Consider the following 24,995-nt stretch of genomic DNA (forward strand, 5'->3'; position numbering starts at 1 on the left):
CTCTTTCCCCGGGTGAGGAGGAGGATAGAAAGATGGTAGGGTAATCTTCTGAGAGATATGGAATTCAGAAACTACCTTTGGGAGGAAATTAGGCTTCACTTGCAGGACAACTTTGTCTTTGTGAAAGATTGTATGAGGGGGTTTACAAGAAAGAGCTTGTAATTCGCTCACCCTTCTAGCAGATGCAAGTGCTATTAATAAAACAGTCTTAAGGGTAAGGAATCTTAACGAACAAGAATGGAGAGGTTCGAAAGGTGTACCCATCAGGAAAGTTAGTACTAAGTTTAAATCCCATAGGGGAACTTGGAATGGTCTTGGGGGATAAACATTGGTTAACCCCTTTAGAAACTGTATTACCAAGGGTAATTTGAAATAGGATGGTTCCTCCGCAGTACGCTTAAAGATAGATAGCGCTGCGAGATAGCCCTTAATGGTGCCAACTTGAAGGCCTGAATTTGCCAAATATAGTAGGAAGGACAAAACCATTGGTGTACCACATGAAAATGGGTCGATATTCTTTCTCTACACCAGCTGCAAAATCTGTTCCAACGGCAACGGTATAAAGACTTTGTTGCTGGCCTCCTTGCCGAAAGCAACACCTCCATAACATCATCAGGGAGGTCCCAATCCTTGTACCTCAGCCGTTCAGAAACCAAGCGTGAAGGTTGAGGGTTTTGATGTCTGGATGGAGAACCTGACCTCCCTTCTGTGAGAGTAGGTTCTCTCTGAGCGGAAGTCGAATTGGAGGGCAGATGGACAAATCTAGAAGGTCCGGGTACCACGTTCTCCTGGCCCAATCCGGGGCAATTAGGATCATGGTTCGCCGGAATCTTCTCAACCTCCTGATCATTTGAGGAATGACAGGGACCGGTGGGAACGCGTACAGAAGCGGAAACTCCCAGTCCACTATGAACGCGTCTCCCAGAGCTCCTCTCGGAGGAAATTCCCTTGAGCAGAACAGGTCGCATTTCCTGTTTAGGCTGGTGGTGAACAGATCTACCTGAGGGGTTCCCCAAAGGGCGAAGATCTCTTGAAGGACTTCCTGAGCTAGCTCCCACTCGTGGGAGACTGTGTTCTGCCTGCTCAGAGCGTCCGCTGTCAAGTTCTTCTCTCCGGCTAGGTGAACTGCCGATAGAGATTCCTTCTTGGATTGCCCAAAACCAGAGCTGCATCGCCTCTCTGCACAGGGGTAGTGATCCTACACCTCCTCTTTTGTTGAGGTAATGCATGGCCACCGTGTTGTCCGTCATTATCAGGACGTTCTTCCCTTGTACAGCTGGCAGGAAAGCCTTCAACGCAAGTCTGATGGCTCTCAGCTCTAACAGGTTGATGTGTAGTCTGGACTCCGATGGAGACCAACGACCGCTGATGGTCAAGTCGTTGGCGTGGGCTCCCCACCCCGTGAGTGAGGCATCCGTGACTACTGTTATCTCCGGCCAGGGTTGCCAAAACTGTTCTCCTTTCAGAATGTTCTCCTGACAGGCCCACCACTGAAGGTCTCGAGCCACCCTGCCGGGAACCTGAAGATGATCTGTCATTCTCCCTGAGAATTGTGACCACTGAGTCCTCAGTGCCCACTGGAGGGATCTCATTCTCAGGCGAGCCTCTGGCACAAGGAAAATGCAGGATGCCATGAGGCCTAGCAACCTCAAAAAGTCGAAGGCTGGGAGACGTTGGGCATGTTGGAACTTGGTAACCATCTGTAGAATATCTTGAGCCCTCACCTCTGGTGGCGAGGCTTTTCCCAGGGAAGTATCCAGAATCGCTCCTATGAACTGGAGTCTCTGCGATGGTATCATTTGAGACTTCTTTAAATTGAGGGAGAAGCCCAGTTTGTGAAGGGCGTAGCACACGTGATTTAGCTGGATCTGAGCTTGCTCCGGAGAAACAGCCCTGATCAGCCAATCGTCCAGGTAGGGGTAGACGTGAATCCCTTCCCTCCTTAGACTTGCAGCCACTACCGACATTAACTTGGTGAAGACCCTCGGGGCGGAGGTCAGCCCAAATGGCAGTACTCGAAATTGATAGTGAGAGTTGCCAATTGCAAACCTCAGGTATTTCCTGTGTTTGAGATGGATAGGCACATGGAAATAAGCGTCCTGAAGGTCCAGAGATACCAACCAGTCCTGGAACTGAAGGGCCTGGAGGATCTGAGAAAGAGTGACCATCTTGAATTTGTGTTTCCTGAGGAATTTGTTCAATTCTCGCAAGTCCAAGATGGGTCTCAGTCCTCCGTCTTTCTTCGGAATGAGAAAGTAAGGGGAGTACCAGCCCTTGTTCCTCTCCGCTACAGGTACCGGTTCTATGGCACCTTTCTTTAGCAGGTCCAAAATTTCCTGCAAGAGGAGCGGATCTGGAGCTGAGAGCTGATCCCTGGTGGATGACTCTGAGGTATACGTAGGAAAGGCAGGCAGTAACCTTGGGCGACTGTTTCCAATGCCCAAGCATCTGACGTGATAGCCTGCCATACCGTCAGATGTTGAGTCAACCTGCCTCCTACAGGTGTCCTGTGAGGGGAGTCCTCAGAGTGGTTTTGGGGCGGCTGATGCAGATGCCGATGGTAAAGAGGCACCTGCTGTTGCTGCGGCTTTAGAATATCTACCCCGTCCACCTCTGGTAGTTCTTCTTTGACCCCTTTGAGCCGGTCGTCCTCTACCTCTTCCGAATGCGGAGTAGAAGCGAAAGGACTTGCCCCTCGCAGAGGTTGCTGTGGGACGAAAAGGAGTCTGACGGATTGCAGCTCCTAGGGATTTTGCTGCTGCTTTTGAAGTTTGCAGTTTCTCTAAACTGTCATCCGCCTTTTTCCCGAACAAAGAAGAGCCATCAAATGGCATGTTCAAGAGCCTGGCTTGCACATCTGGGGCAAAACCCGACTTTCTCAACCAAGCGAACCTCCTGGTTGATGTACTTGCCGCCATTGCTCTGCTGATACTGTCAGCCGAATCAATGCCCGTCTGGAGGGATTCGCACATAGCGTCTTTACCGTCCTGTATAATATTCAGGAACGCATCCCTTTCTTCTCCCTCCGGGATGTAGTCAGCCGCTGTAGAAGCACACTCCCAAAGTGTATGGCTGAACCTAGCAAGCTTGCAAGTAGCATTAACAGACGTTAACGCCATGCTACATGCTGAAAAGACTTTCTTTGCCATAGCATCATATTTTTTGTCGTCCCTGTCCTGTGGGACTGTAGGATAAGCCGTCTTGACATCGGTAGAGGATGCTGCTTGTACCACCAGACTTTCTGGGGATGGATGTTTAGACAAGAACTCTGGGTCTGTAGAAGATACCCTGTACTTTGCAGAGTTTTTTATTTACTGCTGGTATTACATCTGGGGTTTCCCAGTTTGTCATGATCTTTCTCTGAAGAGCTTTATGAAAGGGCACCACTGGATCCTCTTGTGGGCCTTTGTCAAGAATATCCGTGAGGTCATCTTGCTGGAAAGATTGTGAAGGTGTAGACCACCCCATGAACTCTGTAATCCTGGCCATTAAGGCTCTTTAGGGGGTTTCAGCATGCTCCCCCGGGTCTGGCTTAGCAAAATCCACCTCAGGGGAAGTGTCTAACCCACTTGCCTCATGTAAAGAATCATGAAGATCCTTTAATCTGCGCTCTTCAGAGGAAAATTCCTCTCTAACTGGGGTTACAGGTCCCTGTAACTCAAATGTGTCTTGTTCAGACAAATCACCCTCTTCTAAAATTGAGGATATAGTTCTCAATTGTTCTGAACTCATAAAGGGAGTAAATCCCATTTCCAAGGCAGAGGGTGCCGAACTTGTCATTATTGGCCTCGAAAACGTCGATGTCGTCGACGCCGAAGGCTTCGAGCGTGGCGTCGAAAACAGAGGTGGAGGCCTCGAGGACCTCGACAGAATTGGAATTCTACTCGACAATATCGAAGCCATCGACGTCGAGGGCCTGGGGATCGTCACTGGATGTGTGGTCACCGTGACTTTTCTCGGCGTCGACGCCGGTGTCGAGGCCGGCGTCGAGTCCGGCGTCGAGTCGACAGACCCGTGTGTCGAAGGTCCCTTCGACAACGGCGTCGAAGACATCGACCTCGACGTCGACGGAACCTTCGAGGAAGGTTTGGAGGTCATAGTCCTACTCGAGGGTTCGAGACGCGCTCGAGAGGTTTCTTTCGCCGGGTACTGCGACTCGCGGCGTTTTTGACCTTCGGGTCTTTCGACCAGAGCATCGCTCTCGGCAGTCTTCGAGGTGGTCGAGGCCGCTTTCTCGAAGGCGCTCATCATATTTTTTCTGAATTCCTCCCATTCAGCCCGGGAACTATGTTTCGTGGGGCAAGGGATTCTTTTTGGCGAAACAGAGGAAGAGGAAGACGGAGAAGGGGATCTTCGACGTCTCCTCTTCGAGTGCTTCGATCTCGAGGAGTGATGAGACCCACTCCGAGACCTGGAGCGCGAATGGTGACGAGGAGACGAATGTCTCGACTTCGTCGACGAAGAAGAAGCTTTAAAAGTCTTACCTTTCTCCAGCTTCCCCCTACGCTCCTTCAGGGCCTTAGCTGTCATGGACATACAGTCCTCGCACTCCGAACAATGGTGTTCGGCTCCCAAGCACCACAGACAATTTCTGTGAGGATCGGTCAACGACATCTTTTTCCCACAATCTCGACATTTTTTGAAGCCGTATCGAGGAGTTGTCGGTTCCGACGAGGAAGCCATCGAGTACGGATCGAATAACTCGAGGTAAATAGGATTATCTGACTAAGAACTGAGCAACGGTATTCCGAGGCACCGAGTAGCGCGGAAAAACGGAACTGAGCAACGGACGCTGCGCGCGGCCTTTATAGGCAGGATGACGTCGAGCGTCGATACGGCGGCTGTCGAAGGACATCGACTCGAGGGACGTCGACGCGCAGCGCCCTCTGGAGAAAAAAAAAATTTCCGAGGCCAGCAGAGCTTGAAGGATATATCTAAGATGAGGAATACGTCGGAGGACACAATCCCTTCGAAGTGTTCGTTTCTAATCAGCTCTGTTCAATTCCCAAAAAATCTTTTAATCTAATTTTCCGAAAGAAAGAATGCAACTCCATTTCCACTTCCATACGGCTGGAAATTTTCATGGGAATAAATGAAAATCCTTTTTCTAAAATGGAAATTTCTTTAGCCGTAAGGGTCTTATCTGATTAATTGTACACTGCGGAAGGGGAATTAATCTTCTGTATGCTCTACTTGTTTCAAAGAGATTTCCCAATGGTGGTGGTCCTTGCTGTTGGGGGGAAAGGGAGTTCTTGTGGTGGATATGGTTGCATTTGTCCCTGTGGACCAAATACTTGTGGATAGATAAAAAGGGGGGTACTGGTAAAAGGAGTTTTGTCAACCTCTTCTCCCTCCCCGTTGGTACCCTCTATTTCTCTGTCTATATTTGTATTGTTTACCTCTTTTGCCTCCCTGTCCATTATCTCCATCATCCGATGAAGTATCGGAGAAGGTAACTTGTTTTCTGTGAGTGGGAGTCCCTGGTGTCATATTGTCTGGATTTCCCCAGTAGGTCGGTCCCTGGCAGTCAGCGCTTAAGTAAGGACAAGCTGTTTCTTTTGAGAAATTCTTGGAGATCTTTGGTCAATTTTTCCATTTTTTTGGTGGTTGTGATTTTAATAAACTCAAACTTTTTTTTCTATCATTTCCAATTTTTCTTTTATATTGAGAATAGTAGTATCTAAGTTCTGCCTTCTTAATTTCTTCTTCCGCTACAATGTTTTTTTTCAAAGCTGTATTAATCGTGAGTAGCATCCAGTCTCTACTGCATTTAGTACCAATGCCTGAGAAGGCGTTGTTTTATTCTGTGTAATCTACAAAGAGGCACAGTTCATTTCGGACCAGTAGTCCTAATGGAATGATATTCATTTTTAAATATTCAGTGAGATGATGACTGTGCATCGCTTTTCAGAATTTTTTCTTTTTTAATCTAAGATTGCTATCACTAGTGATGTTAAAATAATCCCCAGTTACTTTGTCTACCTGGAGTTTCTCAAAGAACAAGGGCATTTTGATCTCTTCCACCAATTGTTCCTCACTAAAGGACATGAGTCGAATGCTGCCATCTTTCAAAGGCCTGAGTAAACAAGGTGCTTACTTTGGACAAAATAAGGCCATGGCCTTAGTTGCAGACAATATCAATGTACTGTGAGCAACAGGTTACATTTCCAACACAGCAAAGTGCTGCACGTGAACCAGACACCAACACAGAGAACCATTCCACCTGCCAAAGTACTAATGTGATTTATGCAATATGCTCTTGTGCTAAAACATACATTGCTAAGACCTCCCGCACAATTAAGCTAAGAATAACTGAACATAAACCAAAAATTAGGAGTAAACAACCGAATGCGCCACTTGCAGCACATTTTGTCTAAATGAACCATAGTTGTAATGATTTACGCTGGTGGGTGGTAGAAGAAGCGACAGGAACAGATGCAGCAAACACAGCCAATAGACTAAGCCAAAGAGAAAAGTGGTGGCTCTACCACACACAGAGATATCAGAAGGGCCTCAATTTGCAGGAGGAATGGAACCAATGCATTAGAAAACACCATAGTGTCTGGCCTCTCCAACTATGAAACTCCTTCCCAGACTAATACATTAATCTGTTATGTAATTTAATCTAGCGCAATACTGAAAAAGTATCAATCACAAATAAGATACACAATGGAGTTATTGTATATGATCTGGCTCTTTACTAATTAGCATTTTTTTTTATAATTACAAGCTTCGCATACACCATCTACCGAAGCGTAACAAGCATGTACCTATCAGGTACCCCATTACCTTTTCATTTTCGGGACACAATTGTTGTCTTTTGACATTTGTTATTCACTGATATGGCTTTAACTAAACAAGCCCAGAGGATTTCCACAACAACGGTGAGGGATGCGGGCATTGTAGTTTATTAAATATCAGTTTTTTAGATATGGGCGATTTAGCCCTTTTTTCGAGCATGTATGGATGGATGAAATTATGGCCCGTATGCGATTAGAAACACATAAAAAAACTAGGACAGCCGAAAACAGAAATTCATTACGGGTCTCAGATGCAACTATTGTCCTCCTATCTCGACGGATTTTCTTCTCTGAAAACGTCCACCTCCTTGATGTTCACTTCTATTTAAAGTGTCCGTCTTCTCTGTTTGAAGGCTGTTCAAAACCTAAACAAACGAGAGGCGGGACGGGTCCATCCAAAGCCAGCGTTCGTCTTCTGATAAGGTACGTGAACAACATAGGATTTAAAATATAGATCGAGAGAAAGACTAAAGCGCTGCACCACGCCGTACCCAAAATAAGCTTTGTCTGTTTTTTCAAAACCGAATGCAGTCGAAAAATGACAGCGGAGTTCACGCTTTTGAATAAAAGGAATGGCACTGGTGTCACTGTGAATACATATATGAGGGCTCAACTTTCTGTACTTAGCCTAATGAGCAATGTAACTACTGTTGCCACGCTTTCAAGTGGGTTTTAGAAAACATATGGGCTGTCCTCTCAACGCATCTATTATGGCTCACTTATACGATCACTGTAAACATTCAAGAACAGGCCCTATCTTTATGGCAGCCCTTGATTTTACGGCTACATTTGACACAGTGATTAGAGAGGTGCTTTGAGGGAAGATGATTAATTTGGGCTTTCCTCTTGATTTGCTCGCGGTTATTGCACTTTTACATCAAAATACCTCTTATCAAATAAGGCAGTCAACGAATGGGGCTGTAACCGACCCAATTCCTACTGAGATTGGACTTAAAAAGGGCTGCAATCTTGCGGCAGTCCTGTTTAATCTCTATCTCGTGGGTATGGATACGGATTGGAGTGAGAATGTTATTTTTCCAGTGAAACTGGGTCGATTGGCGCTTAACTGGATTGGATTCGCTGACGATCTTAGGTTCTTAAATCGCACTCCTTTAGGGCTTCAAACAAAACAATCTATTTTTCAGTTTCGGCCAAAAACAATCTCCAAATTAACCCGATTAAGTCATTTATTATTTCATTTGCAGATGGCAAAAAGAAAAATGTCTAGATTCAATTGGTGTTTGAATGGAGTGTGTATTCTGCAGATGCCTTCAATCCACTATCTCAGTTACACACTTGCAAATACCTATTCCATAACTGCGTGGAAAGATCTTAATGTAAAAGCGAAGTCACTCACCTCTCAGATGAAAATCATTTTTAATAAGTATTGTCAATTTTCTGTCCTCCCCTGTCTACAATATTATCTTTTAGAAGTTGAACCTATATTTCTATATGCACTTGATATCTGCCTCCTGGAGATGGAGGGGTTTCATGATTTGATATACGGTAGAATGTGGAAGCAGGTACTTGGTCTAGTGCTTTCAATTCTGAATGTACTTATTTGTCACAAATTGGGGGTTTTAACCCTTTCAGCTAAATAGCACTGGCGCATGTTGAACAGCTATGCAAAAATGCCCCCCCCTCCTGGCCCTCGAAACAATCCCTATATGAAGATTTGGCACTTATGTTGAGGGAAGGTTCTGTTCCATCTATGGTAAAATTTGAAAATAAAATGGAAGTAATCATGCAGTCTGCATTGAATAGCAAGGAAGACCTTGTTGCTGGTCTGCTGTCTGGTTAGCGTACATTTCAGAAGTATTATTAGTGACTTATGTTAGATCAAATTGGCATGAGCAAGACTTCCTATGAATACGCAACATTTTGCAGAAAATGCAGTGACAGACCTAGCTATTTGGAGATGTTTCCATGTAATCGGTCGCACAAGATATATATATGCGCTTTAAATTGAATCAATTGCTGACAAATTAAAGGATTAAATGTTGGAAGGTGAGGAGGGGAACCCAAATCCTGGAAGATGTTTCTGTATGCAAACCTCTGTACTTGAATCTTTAAAGCATCTGACCATATACTGTGAGTTTTTTTAAGCTATTAGATGAAGTTACTCTCTTACCTGGTAACGTTCTTTCAATGGGATGGTCCGACGACGTACTCCATGTCTGACAGTAATCACCACAGCTGTGCTGCTTCAGAAAATCTTTCTGCGTCTGCGTCCTGCGTCGATACGCTGTCCTCAAGAGCGTCCCTTGAGGACAGTGTATTGACGCAGGACGCAGAAAAACGACTTTTTACATCCGGCCTCACCGGAGGAAAAAAAGTATTTTTTTCCCCAGAACGTGTGGCGCCAATCTTCTGCCAGTAAGACCACAGAAAGCCTTGCAGAAACGCAAGCTGCAATCGCATAAAATTCTGTAGCGGGGCAGGCAGGGAGGGAGCGATATGGAACACGTTGTCGGACCATCCCTTCGAAACAACGTTACCAGGTCAGAGTAACTTGTTCTTCGAGGGGATTGGGTCCTCCGACGTTTTCCATATCTATGACAGACTCCCAAAGCAGTACCAATGTATGCAGGAAGGAAAAGAGAATATAGAAATTTAGAAATCCCAATCAATTTGCAGAGTAGAGGACCGCCTTGCTAAAGGCCAGATCCTGCCCATGGATAGAATCTAGGGAGTTGTGTCGTACAAAAGTATGGACCGAAGCCCAAGTGGCTGCTTCACAGATGTTACGAATAGGAACACCCCTCTGCAGGGCAGTAGAGGCAGCCATACCCCTAGTAGAATGGGCCCGTAAGCCTACCGGAGGATCCTTACCCGCCAAGCGGTCACATTCAGAAATTGCCAAGATAATCCATCTAGACAAAGTCTGCTTAGTAACAGCCTGTCCCAAACGCCTTCCAGCATAACCTATAAAGAGCTGATCATCCACTCTGACCCGGGACATGCGTGAAACGTAGAAACTTAAAGCTCTCCTAGGATCCAACCTATGGAGCCTCTCCTCTTCCTTACCAGGATGCGGGGGAGGATAAAATGCCGGAAGAATGACCTTCAGGCTTAAATGAAATTCCGGCACCACTTTCGGAAGAAAGGAAGGACGAACGCCAAGGACAACCCTGTCCTTATGAAACACAGTGAAGGGTGGCTTAACTGAAAGTGCCTGTAACTTACTCTGCGAGCATAAGTGACTGCAAGTAAAAATACAGTTTTAAGGGTTAACAGTCTCAAAGGACAAGAATGTAAAGGCTCAAATGGAGCACCCATTAGGAACTTTAGAACAAGGTTCAAATCCCAACCGGGCACCAGGAAAGGTGACGGTGGGAACATAGTGAGCCCTTTCAGAAACTGAGAAATTAAAGAAATTTTGAAATAAGAACACTCCTCAGACGAGCGCTTAAATATGGACAGTGCCGCCAGGTAATCTTTAATGGTACCCACTTGCAGGCCCTTGTGGGCTAACGAAAGCAAAAAGGACAGAACCACAGGAATGTCACATGAAAAAGGATCCACATTCTTAACCCTGCACTAGTCGCAGAACTTCCCCCCAACGGTAACGGTACAGGGACTTTGTTGACGGCCGTCTGGCCAAAAGCAACACCTCCATCACGTCTTCAGGGAGGTCCCAATCCTTATACCTCAACCTTTCAGAAGCCAAGCGTGAAGGTTGAGGGATCAGACCTCTGGATGGAGAACCTGACCCGCCTCCTGTGAGAGCAGATCGTCTCGTTGGGAAGATGACATGGAGGGCAGATGGACAAGTCGAGAAGGTCCGGGTACCACGTCCTCCAGGCCCATGCCGCAGCAACGAGGATCATCCGGGCCACGAACCTCCGCAGCACTTGCGGGATGACGGGGACTGGAGGAAACGCGTACAGCAGTGGGAAGGACCACTCCACCACGAATGCGTCCCCTAAGGCTCCTCTTGGAGGAAATTCCCGCAAGCAGAACCTTTCGCACTTCCGGTTGACACTGGAGGCAAAGAGGTCCACTTGTGGGATCCCCCAAAGGGCAAAGATCTCCAGGAGAATCTCCTGAGCCAGCTCCCACCCGTGATAGATCGCGCTCTGCCTGCTCAGAGCATCCGCCGTCTCTTTTTCGTCTCCGGCAAGATGAACTGCTGAGATCGAAATTTCCTGCTGGATGGCCCAAAACCAGAGCTGTATCGCCTCCCTGCACAGAGGAAGTGACCCTGCGCCCCCCCTTTTTCTTGAGGTAGTGCATGGCCACTGTGTTGTCCGTCAGAATCGGGACATTCTTTCCTCGCACAGTCGGCAGAAAAGCCTTCAGGGCTACCCTGACGGCCCTCAGCTCCAACAGATTGATATGGAGTCTGGACTCCGATGGAGACCAACGACCGTTGACTGTCAACTCGTTGGCATGAGCTCCCCATCCCGTGAGGGATGCATCCATCAGGATCGTCACCTCAGGCCAGGGTAGGCAAAATGGAGCCCCCCCTCATCAGATTGCCTTGGACGGCCCACCACAGAAGGTCCTGGGCGACCGAGGGCGGCACCTGAACGGGGTCGGACATCCTGCCGGAGGACTCCGACCACTGCATCTTGAGAGCCCATTGCAGAGATCTCATCCGCAACCTGGCCTCTGGCACCAAAAGAATGCAGGATGCCATGAGGCCGAGCAACCTCAAGAACTCGAACGCCACAAGACTCTGGGCATGTTGAAACTTGTGCACCATCTGCTGAATGTGATGAGCCCTCACCTGGGGAGGAAAACACTGCCCCAGGGATGTGTCGAGCACTGCTCCAATGTACTGGAGCTGCTGAGTGGGCATCAAGTGGGACTTCTTTAAGTTGAGGGAGAAGCCGAGCTTGTGAAGGGAGTGGCAGGTGACGGACAGATGATCCAGGACTTGCTCGGGAGAGCGCCCTGATCAACCAATCGTCCAGGTAGGGGTAGACGTGAATCCCCCCCTTTTCTGAGATACGCTGCCACCCCCACCATGAGTTTGGTGAAGACCCTCGGGGCGGAGGTCAATCCGAACGGCAGGACCCGAAACTGAAAGTGCGAGTCGCCAACCGCGAACCTCAAGTACTTCTTGTGCTTGGGATGGATCGGCACATGAAAGTAAGCGTCCTTCGGGTCGAGAGACACCAACCAGTCCAAAAGTTGAAGGGCCTGGAGGACTTCAGAAAGAGTAACCATCTTGAACTTCCTGAGGAGCTTGTTCAAACCGCCAAGTCCATGATGGGTCTCAATCCCCCGTCTTTCTTCGAAATCAAAAATAAGGGGAATACCATCCCTTGTTTCTCTCTGCTACGGGCACCAGTTCTATGTCTCCTTTCTCCAGCAGGGATTGTATTTCCTGCGCAAGGAGCGGATCCAGACTCTTCAAAGAGAGATTCCCTGGTGGATGTCGTGAGGCCTCTGCCGGAAAGGAAGACAGTAGCCGTGGGCTATGATCTCCAGAACTCACACATGTGAAGTAATGGCACGCCACTCTACAAGATGCTGCACCAGCCTCCCCCCAACCTGCGAACCATGGGACATGGCCTCATGACTGAACTGAAGCGGCTGCAGTGCCTAAGGGTAAAGAGGCAACTGCCCGAGCGGCCTTGGCACCTAGAGTACCCTGTTTTCCACTTCTGGTACACCTACGGTGGCCCCTTTGACTTGCAGCTACTCTCCATTTACCAAAGGATGAGTAATATAGAAAGGAACCTCCCCTCCCATTGCTGTCCCCTAGGACGAAAAGGCGGAGGTTGGCGAACTGCAGCACTCAACGACTTCGCTGCAGCTTTGGAGGTCTGCAACCTCTCAAGGCTCTCGTCAGCTTTGCTGCCAAAAAGATGTTCACCATCAAAGGGCATGTTGAGGAGTCGGGCTTGCACATCAGGAGCAAACCCCGACTTCCGCAACCACGCAAACCTGCATATTACGGTGCTCGCCGCCATGGACCGGCTGACACAATCCGCCATGTCCAGACCCGACTCAACGGACTCACACATGGCATCCTTGCCATTCTACACAATAGCAAGAAAACCATCCCATTCCTCCCCTTCGTGAATATGATCAGCCGCTAACGAAATACAGTTCCACAGGGTGTGCGTGAAACGTGACAAGGCACACACGGGGTTGGCTGCCTGTAAAGCCATACCCCCTGAAGAAAACACTTTCTTCGCCCAGCCATCAAAACGCTTGTCGTCCACATCAGGAAGGATGGCAAGGTACGACACCTGCTTTTGCTGGGACTGTAGCCGCCTGCACCACCAAACTCTTGCGAGTGGGGTGCGTGGTCAAGTAGCAGGGGTCGCTACTGGCTGGGCGGTATTCTTTGCAAGGCCATATGGAATGGCAGTACCGGGTCAGTTGGTGGACCTTGGTCGAGGATATCCGTCAGGTCATCCTGCAGAAAATCCATTTGTGGCGCAGACCACCCAAGTATTCCGCTACCCTCGACATAAGGGGCCGGTACGAGGACTCGGCATGGGTGCCAGGCTCAGGCATACAGAACTCCACCTCCGGAGAGGTGTCCAGACCACTGGCGTCGTGCAACAATTGACGCAGGTCTTCAATCTGGCTATGACCAGACAAAATCTCATCTGGTACCGCATCAGGAACCATCCCTTCCTCAGATCCTTCATCCACCTCAGAAATATAATCCAGAGGCTGGAATGAGGGCACAGAAAAAGGGACAAAGACATTTTTAGCTTTGGCCAGAGCCTTTCTAGGGGTTTCCACCGTGCCACAGGGTACCTCCGACAAAACAGCCTCGAAAGGCGTCGAGGGAATCGGCGTTGAGGTCGAGCGTGGCGCGGAGCCCCGAGCGTGTCCTTTGACAGCCTGGGCGGCGATGGCGTGGACAGCTTCCTCAGAGGCAGAGCCTCGAGAGAGTCCCTCAACGACCTTGGCGCTGATGATTTCTTCGAAGACCTCACAGGCTCCGACGGTCTCAAGGGCATCGAGGACCGGGACCTGGAACGGGCATGTCTAAAGCGACCATCCTTGTCCGACCGGGACCTCGAAGGCACCCAGTGATCGAGACGATCACTCGAGCCCAAAGGCATGCGAGTGGTGTCTCTAGCATGGTCACGGCTGGCGTCTTCCAAAGGCGCGGACGGACAGGAGCCCTGCGACTGAAAAATCGCCATCATCTCCTGCCGAAATTAATCCCATTCGGCAGGAGTGGAATGCTTGTTGGGACAAGCAACCCGCCGACGAGCGGAGTGCTCGGACGAGGAAGGCGAACGGTGACAGCGCTGCCTTGAGTGCCTCGAAGAGGCAGAGGAATGGTGGCACCTACTCCGGGACCGAGATCCGCCCGGACCGACGACAAAGATGCGGAGATCGGCCACCTTACCAACAGAAAGCTTCTTCTTACGCTCCCGCAAGGCCTTCGACGTAAGCGACTGGCAGTCTACACAATCATGCGTGTCGTGGTCCTCACCGAGGCACCAGAGGCAGGCGTTGTGCGAGTCTGTCAACGACATCTTGGACCCGCAGTCCCGACACTTCTTAAAACCCAGCAGAAGACAAAGACATCATGGATCTTCACAAACAGGTTCGAGGAACCGAAAGAACAGAACTCAGAAGAACGGAGGTGCACCAAGATCTCCAAAGCGAACAAGTTTGTGGAAAAAAACGGAACTGGGGCTACGGGCATTGTGCGTCCTACTTATAACATCCGGTGATGTCGGCTCGACGGAGGCCCTCGAGGACAGCGTATAGACGCAGGACGCAGAAAGATTTTCCGAAGCAGCACAGCTGTTGTGATTACCGTCATAGATATGGAATACGTCGGACGATCCAATCCCTTCAAAATAGGATTTTTGGATCTTATCTATCCCTTGTCATCCTGGTTGAGCAGAGAAAGCTTATGGGAAAATTGTATGTGGGGTTCCAATCAAAAGCTATTGCTTAAATTGATTCAACTCCTGAATGTTATTCAAGACAATTTGGATTTAAAGAAAAACTCAGTGTGTCACTGTGAGAGCTGAAAGAGTATAGACTGAGAAAGTGGTCCACTCCATGCATTAAGATATTGGTTGGAATTAGAGGTTTCACGTCGTAATATGATAAAATAGATGTAGAAAATGTATATTTTATGTTGAAATGTGGAATTGTTTATTTCTTTTTCTGTGTTTTTATTCTTCCTCTGTATTATCTAAGCTTTTGTAAAGGTTTTTAATCAAATACAATAAAAAAATTACTAGATTCTTGTTACTGTCAAAATCATACATTGGAAGTCCTATATGAAATTATTGCCTATAATTTAGGACACCTATAGTTAATGAAAGTTTACTGTGTGGACTAACAGTAATAGTAGTATTATCACTATTAGCAAAAACTTGGAACGAACCTTTCTGTTGATTTAAAAACGATTTTCACGGATGAGCTAATGTAGAAATGACAGTTTTTCTGCTTGAAGTTGCTTTTTGTATGAACATTTTTTTGTATGAATGAAGTGATGAGTGAATAATGTTTTGGAGAACTAGGTTTGTAAAAACGTTTTTATATAAACAATAATAAAATGGAATAATATTTAACTTAGTTTGCATTTTCAGTCTCTTCCTCTAGTTATTTCTTTTTATCCATTGGACATCACTCCCGTTTGATACTAAATTATAGAGACAGAAACTCCATCCTTAAAATGTCCAGAAAGATGGGAACATTACACTATGAGGGAAATTGCATCCACATTTATCCGGACTTCGCCGCAGGGGTGCAGGCCCAAAGGAGATCCTATGAACAGGTGAAAAGACAGCTCTGCTTACGCCAAATCCCATATGCACCAATTTTCCCTGCTAAAATGCGGATTTAACACGGAGGCAGAGTGCACCTTTTTGAGAACCCTACGGCAGCCATGGACTACATTGAAGCCTTGCTTCCACTACCACGCCATTACCGTGGTGCCGACCAACAGGAGACTGCGACCAGACGATGATAGGAGAGACCCAGACAGAATGCTATAAACTGTCATATCCTTTATATTTGTTGATAAGAGATGTAAATGGGTGGAATCGATACATAAGTGTGAACTAATGCCCGGAGAGTGGCGATCAGTTGTGGCAGACATGAAAGCTGCAGCATGTGCACCTCAAGAAGGTTCCAAAAGCTATGGGGGAAACATCATCAGGTTGGGGTTGATGGTGCGGGTGGTGGGAGGGTGATGGGGATTCAACAGCTAATACTTGACGAACCTGAAGTGCGGGAGGTATGGTTGAGAGAGACTAGCCACGTTGGGGAAGTTAAACGAACGGTACGAGAAACAAGAGTGCGAGCAACGAAGGTAGTAAACAAATGCGAATGGCAAACAAAGACCTCATGGGAAAAGGGTGGAGAATTAAGCCATTAACCTGGAACGTCAGTGGACTTAATAACCCGGGTAAGGCAAAAAAGGTGGGCACGTTTGTGTCATGAGACAGCCCACAGATCCTAATGCTGCAGGAAACTCATGCTCTAAAGAAAGTAAATGCTGACTAACACTAGCTGGGGTCTGCTCCGATACTACACAGAGTATTCCACACAGGCCAGGAGGGTTCTTCACACTTATCCACCCTTCACTGGGGTTCCGTTAAACAAAAAGCAAAACCAACCCATTGGGACGCTATGTGTTGGTGTGGGGTGAAATAGCAGGTCACCCAGTGGTACTGGTGAACACTTACAGGCCCAACATAGATGACCCAGACTTTTACCAAACTGTAACGGATATGCTTTTCTCACTGGACGAGACATGGGTGTTCTGAGGGGGGGGGGGACTTTAACACAATCCTAAATACAGTAGTAGACCAGTGTGATTCTCCCTGGATGCTACCGAAATCTGCTAACACCCTACACCAGATACTATTGCAACTACCCCTGATCGCTGTATGAGGACTCTCCACCCACAAGACAAGTAATATACATATTACTCCACAGTTCACGATTCAGAATACTGCATAGATTGCTGGCTGCTGACCACTTCACTTTCCAACATGGTGCTGAGCTGCAATATCCATCCACGCACACGTTCTGATCATTCCCTGGTCTCACTGTCTTGAATTACACGATTCCCCCCACACACTATACGATGGAGGATGCCGTCCGCTATCCTTAGAGAAATTGCGGAGTTCTTTGCCATAAACAGCGGCTCTGTTAGCACCCATGCAACACTCAGAGACCTTAAAGGTCTGAGTCAGGGGCATTCTCATGGACAAAACCACTGGTCTGCTTAAAAATATTAGAAAGGAAATGGGCCAAATTGAATCTCAGCTATGTGACCACGAAAATAGTTACAGTATTACATACAACAGGGAGACCCTAGCAAACATCAACAAACTATTGAGCGACTTTCACAAGCTAGCACATAGGGAGGTGCTATACATGGCTACCCAGGTAAGGGCTTGCAGATATGGTGAAGGGGATAAAGCTGGCAGATCCTTAGCTAACATGCTAAAAGCCGAAAATTACTGTCACCCCATCACTGGGATTCGAGCAGTAAACTGCACAGTGGTGACCCAAGATAAAGATATAAATGATGAATTCACACAGTTCTACTCGACATTATATTCTAATCGGTATGAGATGACGACGGACGAGAATTTGGAATACTTAAGCAAACTGGGTCTCCCTGTGATTCTGCCCGAGGCTAAACTCACTTTAGACTTACCTATAACTTTTTTTATTTTTTATGGTTCATTACAAACCTTTAAAATATGAGCACATCATAAATGAGACTTCAAGTGCATTGTGTAGTTTAGTACAAATAAGAAACCAAACAGAAAAAGAAGGATAAAAGAAAAAAAAATTAAAAGAAAAAAATACCAGTCATAAGCAGAAAATTGACCTATAGTCACAACAGAGTTCTCAGGTAGCAGAACAGAGAAGGTAAGAAGTAATCAAGCCACTGCGTTCGGAATTGATACAACAGCGACCGGTGGCTGTATAGCATTACCAGATACTTCTATAAGTCTCTCCTTTAATATTGCCAGAAAAAAGTTTAGAGCAATTGTTAATTTTCTCTCTGTTTCATCAAAAAGTTTTTGCCACCATTCGCCAGCGTTTATAGTTGGTCTTTCCAAGATGAATTGTCGAAGGCACCTAGTTCTCTCTGTGCGCAACTCTGTACAAAATAGAGTAAGATGTTTCAATGTTTCATCGTGCTGATCGCATAGTCTGCAAACTTTAGAAGTCGAGCTATTTTTCTCCCCCTCAGCTTCCCTTTCTTTTGTTTTGAACAAATTCATGTGGAATTTGATGTAAAGGTCTCTTCGGTAGGAAACAGTTTTAGAAATGTCGTGTTTTATTGAGGGATCTTTTGTCGCTGGGGATGTCGCATGATGTTTTGACTTCTTCTTTGGTCTTCAGTTACGATCGAGTCACTTTTCCACAGCAGGTTTTTGACCAGGTTTGGGTTAGTGTGCAGTGCGTCGATACACGTATTTAAATAATTTAGAATCGTTTTGCAACGACCAACCAAAGCTGTCAGTACATTCTGTTGATTATCGTTATCCGCATTTTACAGGTGTTTAAACTGTAATGGAGGATCTTGAATTGTGATTTTGAGATACAAATTTAGAATGTTCCAGCAGATTCTAGCGTGAATGGATATTAAGCTGAGTTCATGCCTGATACATGTTGTCGAAGTTCCTTTTGGTAGTCGTAGAACGTTCGACCAAAAGATGTTTTCAAGGGTGTTCCACACATGGGGTGAGGTACCAAAAGCGCTTTCAGATCCATATATGAGCGCGGGTACTGCTTTCCATTTATAAAACCCAGGCACTAGCAGAAGTGAATATCGACCGTATTTTTTGTGTAGGATCGAAGCATGGGTTGCTAATTGATGGCATTTTGTTTACATTATCAACCCATGGTGCGTCATTTATGTTTGAGTTGATTAGCATCCCCAAATATCTACTGGTCGATGTTACTTGAAGGGAGATTTTCTCGATGTGCCACTGAAATTTGCACCTACGAATCCTGTTGGTCCCTTTTAGGTTTTCAAGGACAAGGATATGCGATTTGGCAACATTTATGCTGAGACCATTAGACTGGACGTATGTTTCCAAGGCATTTAGTTGTCTTTGTAGCCCTATAGGCGTTACATCTAGCAGAATTAGGTCATCTGCATAGAGTAAGCGTCTTATGTGCTGGCCATTTATTTTAGGAGGAAATGCTAAAGCACGACCAAGAGTCTGGGCAATATCGGACAAGAAAAGATTGAAGATAATGGATGCCAGCGGACATCCTTGCTTTACTCCACAAAAAGTAGCTATTGGTATTGATCATTTCCCAGCTCGATCTAATCGAATTCTGTTGTTAGTATTCGTGTTGAGTTCTCTTATTGCCATTACTAAGCTTGAAGGGCAATACTATTTCGACCATATTGTTTCCCAATTGATACTGTCAAACGCGTGGGCGAAGTCAATAAATGCAAGATAAATTCTTCCTCTAGTTCGTATTGCCTCCATTTTCAGGATATTCACAATTAGGAGGTTCAAGCTACAACCAACTCCTTTCACGAACCCCATTTGTCTTGCATCAATATGGATACTATGGAGACTCCATTCTGTTAATTGGCGCTGCAAAACGGTTGCGTAGATTTTTCCAAGCACATCAAGAAACGAGATTGGCCGATAGTTCTTAGGGTCGGCTCTCTTTCCCTTTTTAAATATAGGGACAATTATTGCGCTCTTCCACAAGGACGTAAAAAATTAATTCTAGGAAACCCGCTTTCTTCAATGCATCTTCGTTTCGAGGTACCACTATGCCATATGATTTTATTGTTAGACAATATTTTTTAGCAGAGCAGCCATGATCACTTTTGCTATCGCATTCATGTCGGATTTCCTGGTCATTGTTTGCATCAATTGAGAGTTGTTGATTAGATTGCTCCTTACTACGAGCTTGATTTAAAGATGTCAGGTCAGGTAAGAGCTTATTCACAATTTCGATTGATTTCCTTCTTTCTAATTGTTCACCATCATGGGTTAAGTCCATTTTAAAACACTTGTTCATCAGAGCTTGACTGAAGAACCTCTCTGTGACGGGATCCGGTTCAGCAGAGAAGTACGCCGCTGAGGTAGGCTCTTCGGGGTGTGATTCGCAGCTAATGGGTTCATTATTTGGAGTCTCAGAGTTCAGCCGAGGAGCTCCAGAGGGGGGAGTTTGCAGCGGTCCCTCCACAGGCACTGCCTCCGACTGGGTAGGTAATGGTACCACAGTCGTCCAACCCCGACATTGGACTCAACGATCCAGAAGCAACGGCTTCACCATCGATCGACGATGCCGTTGCAGCCTCAGACTCCGCCCCCCGGACCTCAGGAAGCACGCAGGGACTCTGAACAGGGGCCCCCGCGGGTTCCAAGGCACTGTCTGAAGTCCGCACAGAAGGCGGCGCAAGGTCCTCTTCAATCATGGTAAGGTTGGTAAGATTATCCTTTTTCTTATTATGTGTGCACCTCTCACCTTTTGTTTTACTCATCAGGCAAGTCAAATTGAGCTTGCTGTCACGGGGTGGCACATGCAGCAACAATCCTCTTAAATAGCAGACAGCAAAGGCCAGCCCATTCTTCCGGGTTTCATTTCAAGATGTAATTGGTCAACCCGTCTGGTCCAGGAACACGAGAAGTACTCCATTTTTTGATAATATTCAGGATGTCAGGTTTGTCAAATTTGAGGTCCCAAGAAAGGATTGGATCTTTTGTAGTTCCTTTTTTGCTATATAATTGAGAATAATGAACAATCCACTCACTCCCCAACACCATGTTCGACTGAATGGTGTGTTCAGTGGTCTCAAGTTGATTAATGATGCTCCAAAACTCTCTAGGATTGTTATTTGTGAGTTTTGATAGCATAGTTTCAGCGTCTCTCTGGTTCATAATGGCCTTGGGGGACTTTAGCCAATTTTTATACCTCTGAATTATGTGTTTTTTCTTAATATTTGCTTCAGAATTATTTTGTTTTAGAGCTGCCTGAATTTGCATTCTCATTTTTTTCTTGTTTTTAGCACTTCCAAATCGAATGTGTGTTTCGGTGCAAATCCTGTCATCACCTATAACTCCGGAAGAAATAGTAGACGCCATTAAGGCACTGGCATCTAGGAAATCCCCGGGATCTGATGGCCTGGGAATTGAATTATACAAAGAATACCATGGGGAACTGGCCCCCATCCTCTTGAGTATGTGGGTGGAGGTTATGGAGCGGGTTATACTCCCAGAATCGATGCAGAAAGCTATCATAACAGTTCTATTAAAACCACACCATCTCTCGCAAGATATGGCCTCCTACAGACCCCTATCCTTGATCAATACAGATGCAAAGATGCTCGCCAAAATCCTTGCGACAAGGCTTCTCCCCAACATGGCCAAATTGTTGCATCCAGACCAATCTGGTTTCATCCCTATGAGATCCACTGCCCTTAATCTCTGCCGTTTATTCGGGGTAACGGCACAGGTGAGCCTGACTGCAAAAGCTGTAGTGGCTGCCTTAGACGCAGAAAAGGCATTTGACTCTGTATCCTGGGAATACCTGTTCTTGGTGCTTGGCTGCTTTGGGATTTTATACAATGTGTTCGACTCTTATAAACTAGCCCGGGAGCAAGAGTCCTCACAAATCAAACACTATCCACATTATTTCTCCTTGGTAGAGGAACTAGACAGGGTTGCCCCATCTCCCCAATATTTTTCACCCTAACAATTGAGCCAATGGCCGCCTTTGTGCGTAAAGTACACAGACACAGGGGAATTCGGATGACAGGCCCTCCACAAATAATATCACTGTACGCGGATGACACTCCTCTACGTCAGAGACCCGATCAAAATCTTGAGCCCATTATGAAAGATATTCATGAATTTGCACGATATTCTGTATACAAAATAAATAATACATTATTCCCACTCGCACCAGCCACTGAATGCCACCGAATATCAGTGGATGCAAGTGGGCACCAGTCCGAGTCCGCTATCTGGGCAGGTTTGTCGTTCCCTTGACAATGTCAAGGGAACAACAAACATACAAACATACGCTGATAATCATGAAACTTACCTACAACTGTTGGCTGTGAAACTACAACTGTGGGCTAAACTCCCCGTCTCTCTTTACGGACGGATAGAACTCTTGAAAATAGTGGTCCTTCCCAAACTCTTATATTATTTTTGCAATGTCCCCCTATGGCCAGACAGTATATTCTTCCCCAAACTACAATCCTTGGTCACTACGTTCGTATGGAGATCTGGTGTCGCAAGGATGAAATGGCACAAATTGGCGCAACTATACGCTAGCGGAGGCCTCGCCGCACCAGATTTTGAGCTCCATTATTAAGCAGGACAAGCCCAATTTGCTAAACATTGGTATCACCAAGATGAAACTGCCACGCACATAGATATGCAGCGTATCCCACTGAACTACGCTCTGTAATATTCGATGTGTGTCACAGAGATACCTGCAAATGTGACCCTGTTACTGTCACTGTCCATGCTTGGTCGAAAATCTATGGGAAAATCAAAATAGAGACACCAGACGACCCTGAGGCCCCATTATGGGGCTTCCCCGGAATCTCACCCACCTTTGATGAGGCATTACAAAAACCTGGGACCCAGACAAGCAGCTCAAAATGCAGGACATGTTACCGGAAGGCAGATATGTTAATCACGATGATTTTGTAAACACCATTGGGGCGGAGAGTTGAAACTATTACAGTATCATCGCATGAGGGCTGCATTTAGTGGGAGATGGCCGACATTCCCGGAGGAACCAGACACACATGAATGTATACAAGCTATAATGTCCAACAATGGTACGAAAGTAGGTACATCCAAACTGTATGGTCTTCTACAATCACATATCCAACCCCAAAACACCATTAAAGCGACATGGGAAACAAATGGGGAAGCAGCAATAGGAGACGAACAATGGTGCAAATGCTGCCAATTGACACAAACAGCGTCTCTAAATGCTGGGTTATGCCTGATCCAGTTTAAAATCCTAAACCAGCTGTACTACATCCCTGTAAAGATGGCTAAATTTGCAGAGAACTGTACTGGCGAATGTTTGAAATGCGGTAGCCCACAAGCAGATGCTTTTCATATGTATTGGTCTTGTCCCTTGGTTGCTGTTTTTTGGGGGCAATGTAGCTGACATTATTGAAGATCTTACGCTAATTCCTTCCTCTCTTACCCTTAACTATTTATTCGTAGACATTGGTAAATCTGCCGAGACCACAAGAAGACTTTTTAATGTGCCGTGGCCAAGAGATGTATATTAAAATGCTGGAAGGGTAAATATGCACCTAAAATAATAGAGATTTCTAAAAGTCTGTTTTGCTATTGAAAATGCTGTGCACTGTAAATGTTCATTACTGTAAAATGTGATTAATAACATGACCTTTTCATAAACAAAGTTAAAAAAAATACAATTATCTGTTGGAACTCACCACCAAACAAGGGCTCTGGCTCCACCAGAATTTCCTGCTTCTGCGGAATCGGCGCTCTAACATCATCCTCATCATCATCATCATCACTGAGAAGAAAAGAAACATTTTATAAACCAGTCACAAGAAATCCATCCCTCTTGATAGATCATGTACTCAAGATTACTTGGCAAATAGCAATGTCATTATCAGTCAACGATATAATGTAATTTGGTATCATATCCACCAAGGCGGCAAAAATGCCACATAATATGAGGAAGCAGAATAGAAACGCATTGAAAGTCTTGGGGCAACTTTCCAGATGGATCGTGGCGGCAGCTGCCCTTGAAATTTACGAGCTGACAGAACTAGGATGGATCACAAATTGCCAAAACTGTTTCACACTTGACAATAGGATCAAAGGCTGACCATTGCACCACACTGCTTTTAAACAGTCATAGTGGAGGGCTCAGCCTTGAAATATATTAACACTAATTTTCCTGAAATTAAATCAAATGCTGCCATCAATATAGTGCAACCCAAACGCAATATTTCTGCATTGTGGAAAGTGTATACCCTGAGAGATTTCATATTATCAACCTTGGTGCGTACTAGCATTGAAGTTCAGAAGGAGAAAAAACAAATATTGGTTATCCAACAGGGGCAAAAGAGAGGGGGGATATGTTGAATACTAGGTGTGTGACGAAAACTACATGTAAATTAGAGATGAGGCTGGAGTTGCGCCATGATGTAGACCATGGAATGTATTATTTGTATTTATTTGTATTTATTTATTTGTATTGCGCACCTTGCCCGGAGGCTTGCGGGCGCATGTTTAGTAGGCAGTTACAAGTTGCAGAGGAGAAGTTACAGGTTCCAGGAGAAGAGGTTAACAGTTACATAGGTAGTGATACAGTATAACATGAACGGTGAAAATGACAATGATACAGTATAACATAACAGGTGAAAATGACATAGATAATAACAACAAAGTAGCAGTACCCAAGGTTACAGTAGAAGGGTACGCGCTGTGAGCAGTTACAAATTTACAGGATGTCTTGTTCCCGTAACCAAAGTTTAGCTTTGGTTTTGAATACGTGGCAAAGCGGAATGTTCCTTAGTGCATTGGGGAGTGAGTTCCAGAGCTTGGCAGCAAGGACCGGAAAACTTGACCCTCCTGCCGAGCGTAATTTGAAGCTGGGGATGTCCAAAGTGTGCGCCTGGGCAGCTCTCAAGGGTCTGGTGGCTGTGTGATGCGAGAAACGTGATATTAAGTAGGCTGGAGCTGCATTGTTCTGTGCCTTGTGTGTGAGCACAAGTGATTTGAGTGATATGCGGTGCAAGATAGGTGACCACTGGATGTTGCGTCTGATAGTGGCTATATGATTCCGTCTAGGTATGTTGAATGCTGCCCTAATGGCGTTGTTTTGTGTGACCTGTAGTTTGTCCAGATTTCTTTGGCTCGTCCCAAGGTATAGGGCATTGCAATAGTCTATTTTGGATAAGATGAGGGTTCTCGCGAGGGTCAGACAATTGTCTGGAGTCAGGAATGGCCTGCAGGCTGTAATCAATTTGCAGGTGTAGGACGATGCAGAGACAACTGCATTGGTTTGTCGTGTGAGGGACAGGGTAGAATCAAGGTAGATTCCTAGAGTTTTGGTGACATTGGCCACTTTGATGTCAATCCCGTCAATAGTGAAGGAATTGTAGTTGGCGTCAAGTTTCGCGAGTTTAGTTTGGGAGCCCAGGATGATTAACTCTGTTTTTTCGTCGTTAACGTTACGTTAATGGTAACGTATACAGTGGCATCCCTCTAAAATACAGTTTTTTTTTAAGGA

The 24,995-nt window shown here is 46.0% G+C and overlaps 1 protein-coding gene across 1 annotated transcript in view; it reads right to left on the reverse strand.

Moving 5' to 3' along the window:
* Window positions 1–24,995, reverse strand: part of UBXN7 (UBX domain protein 7) — a 1,247,298-nt gene that overhangs the window by 952,909 nt on the left and 269,394 nt on the right. Inside the window, exon 3 of the mRNA XM_069618093.1 lies at window positions 23,182–23,267. Within this exon, the coding sequence (XP_069474194.1) occupies window positions 23,182–23,267 (86 nt within the window). The remainder of the gene's footprint in view (window positions 1–23,181; window positions 23,268–24,995) is intronic.

The sequence above is a fragment of the Ambystoma mexicanum genome, chromosome 10 (genome assembly GCF_040938575.1).
Source record: "Ambystoma mexicanum isolate Mex_15411 chromosome 10, UKY_AmexF1_1, whole genome shotgun sequence".
Classification (NCBI taxonomy): domain Eukaryota; kingdom Metazoa; phylum Chordata; class Amphibia; order Caudata; family Ambystomatidae; genus Ambystoma; species Ambystoma mexicanum.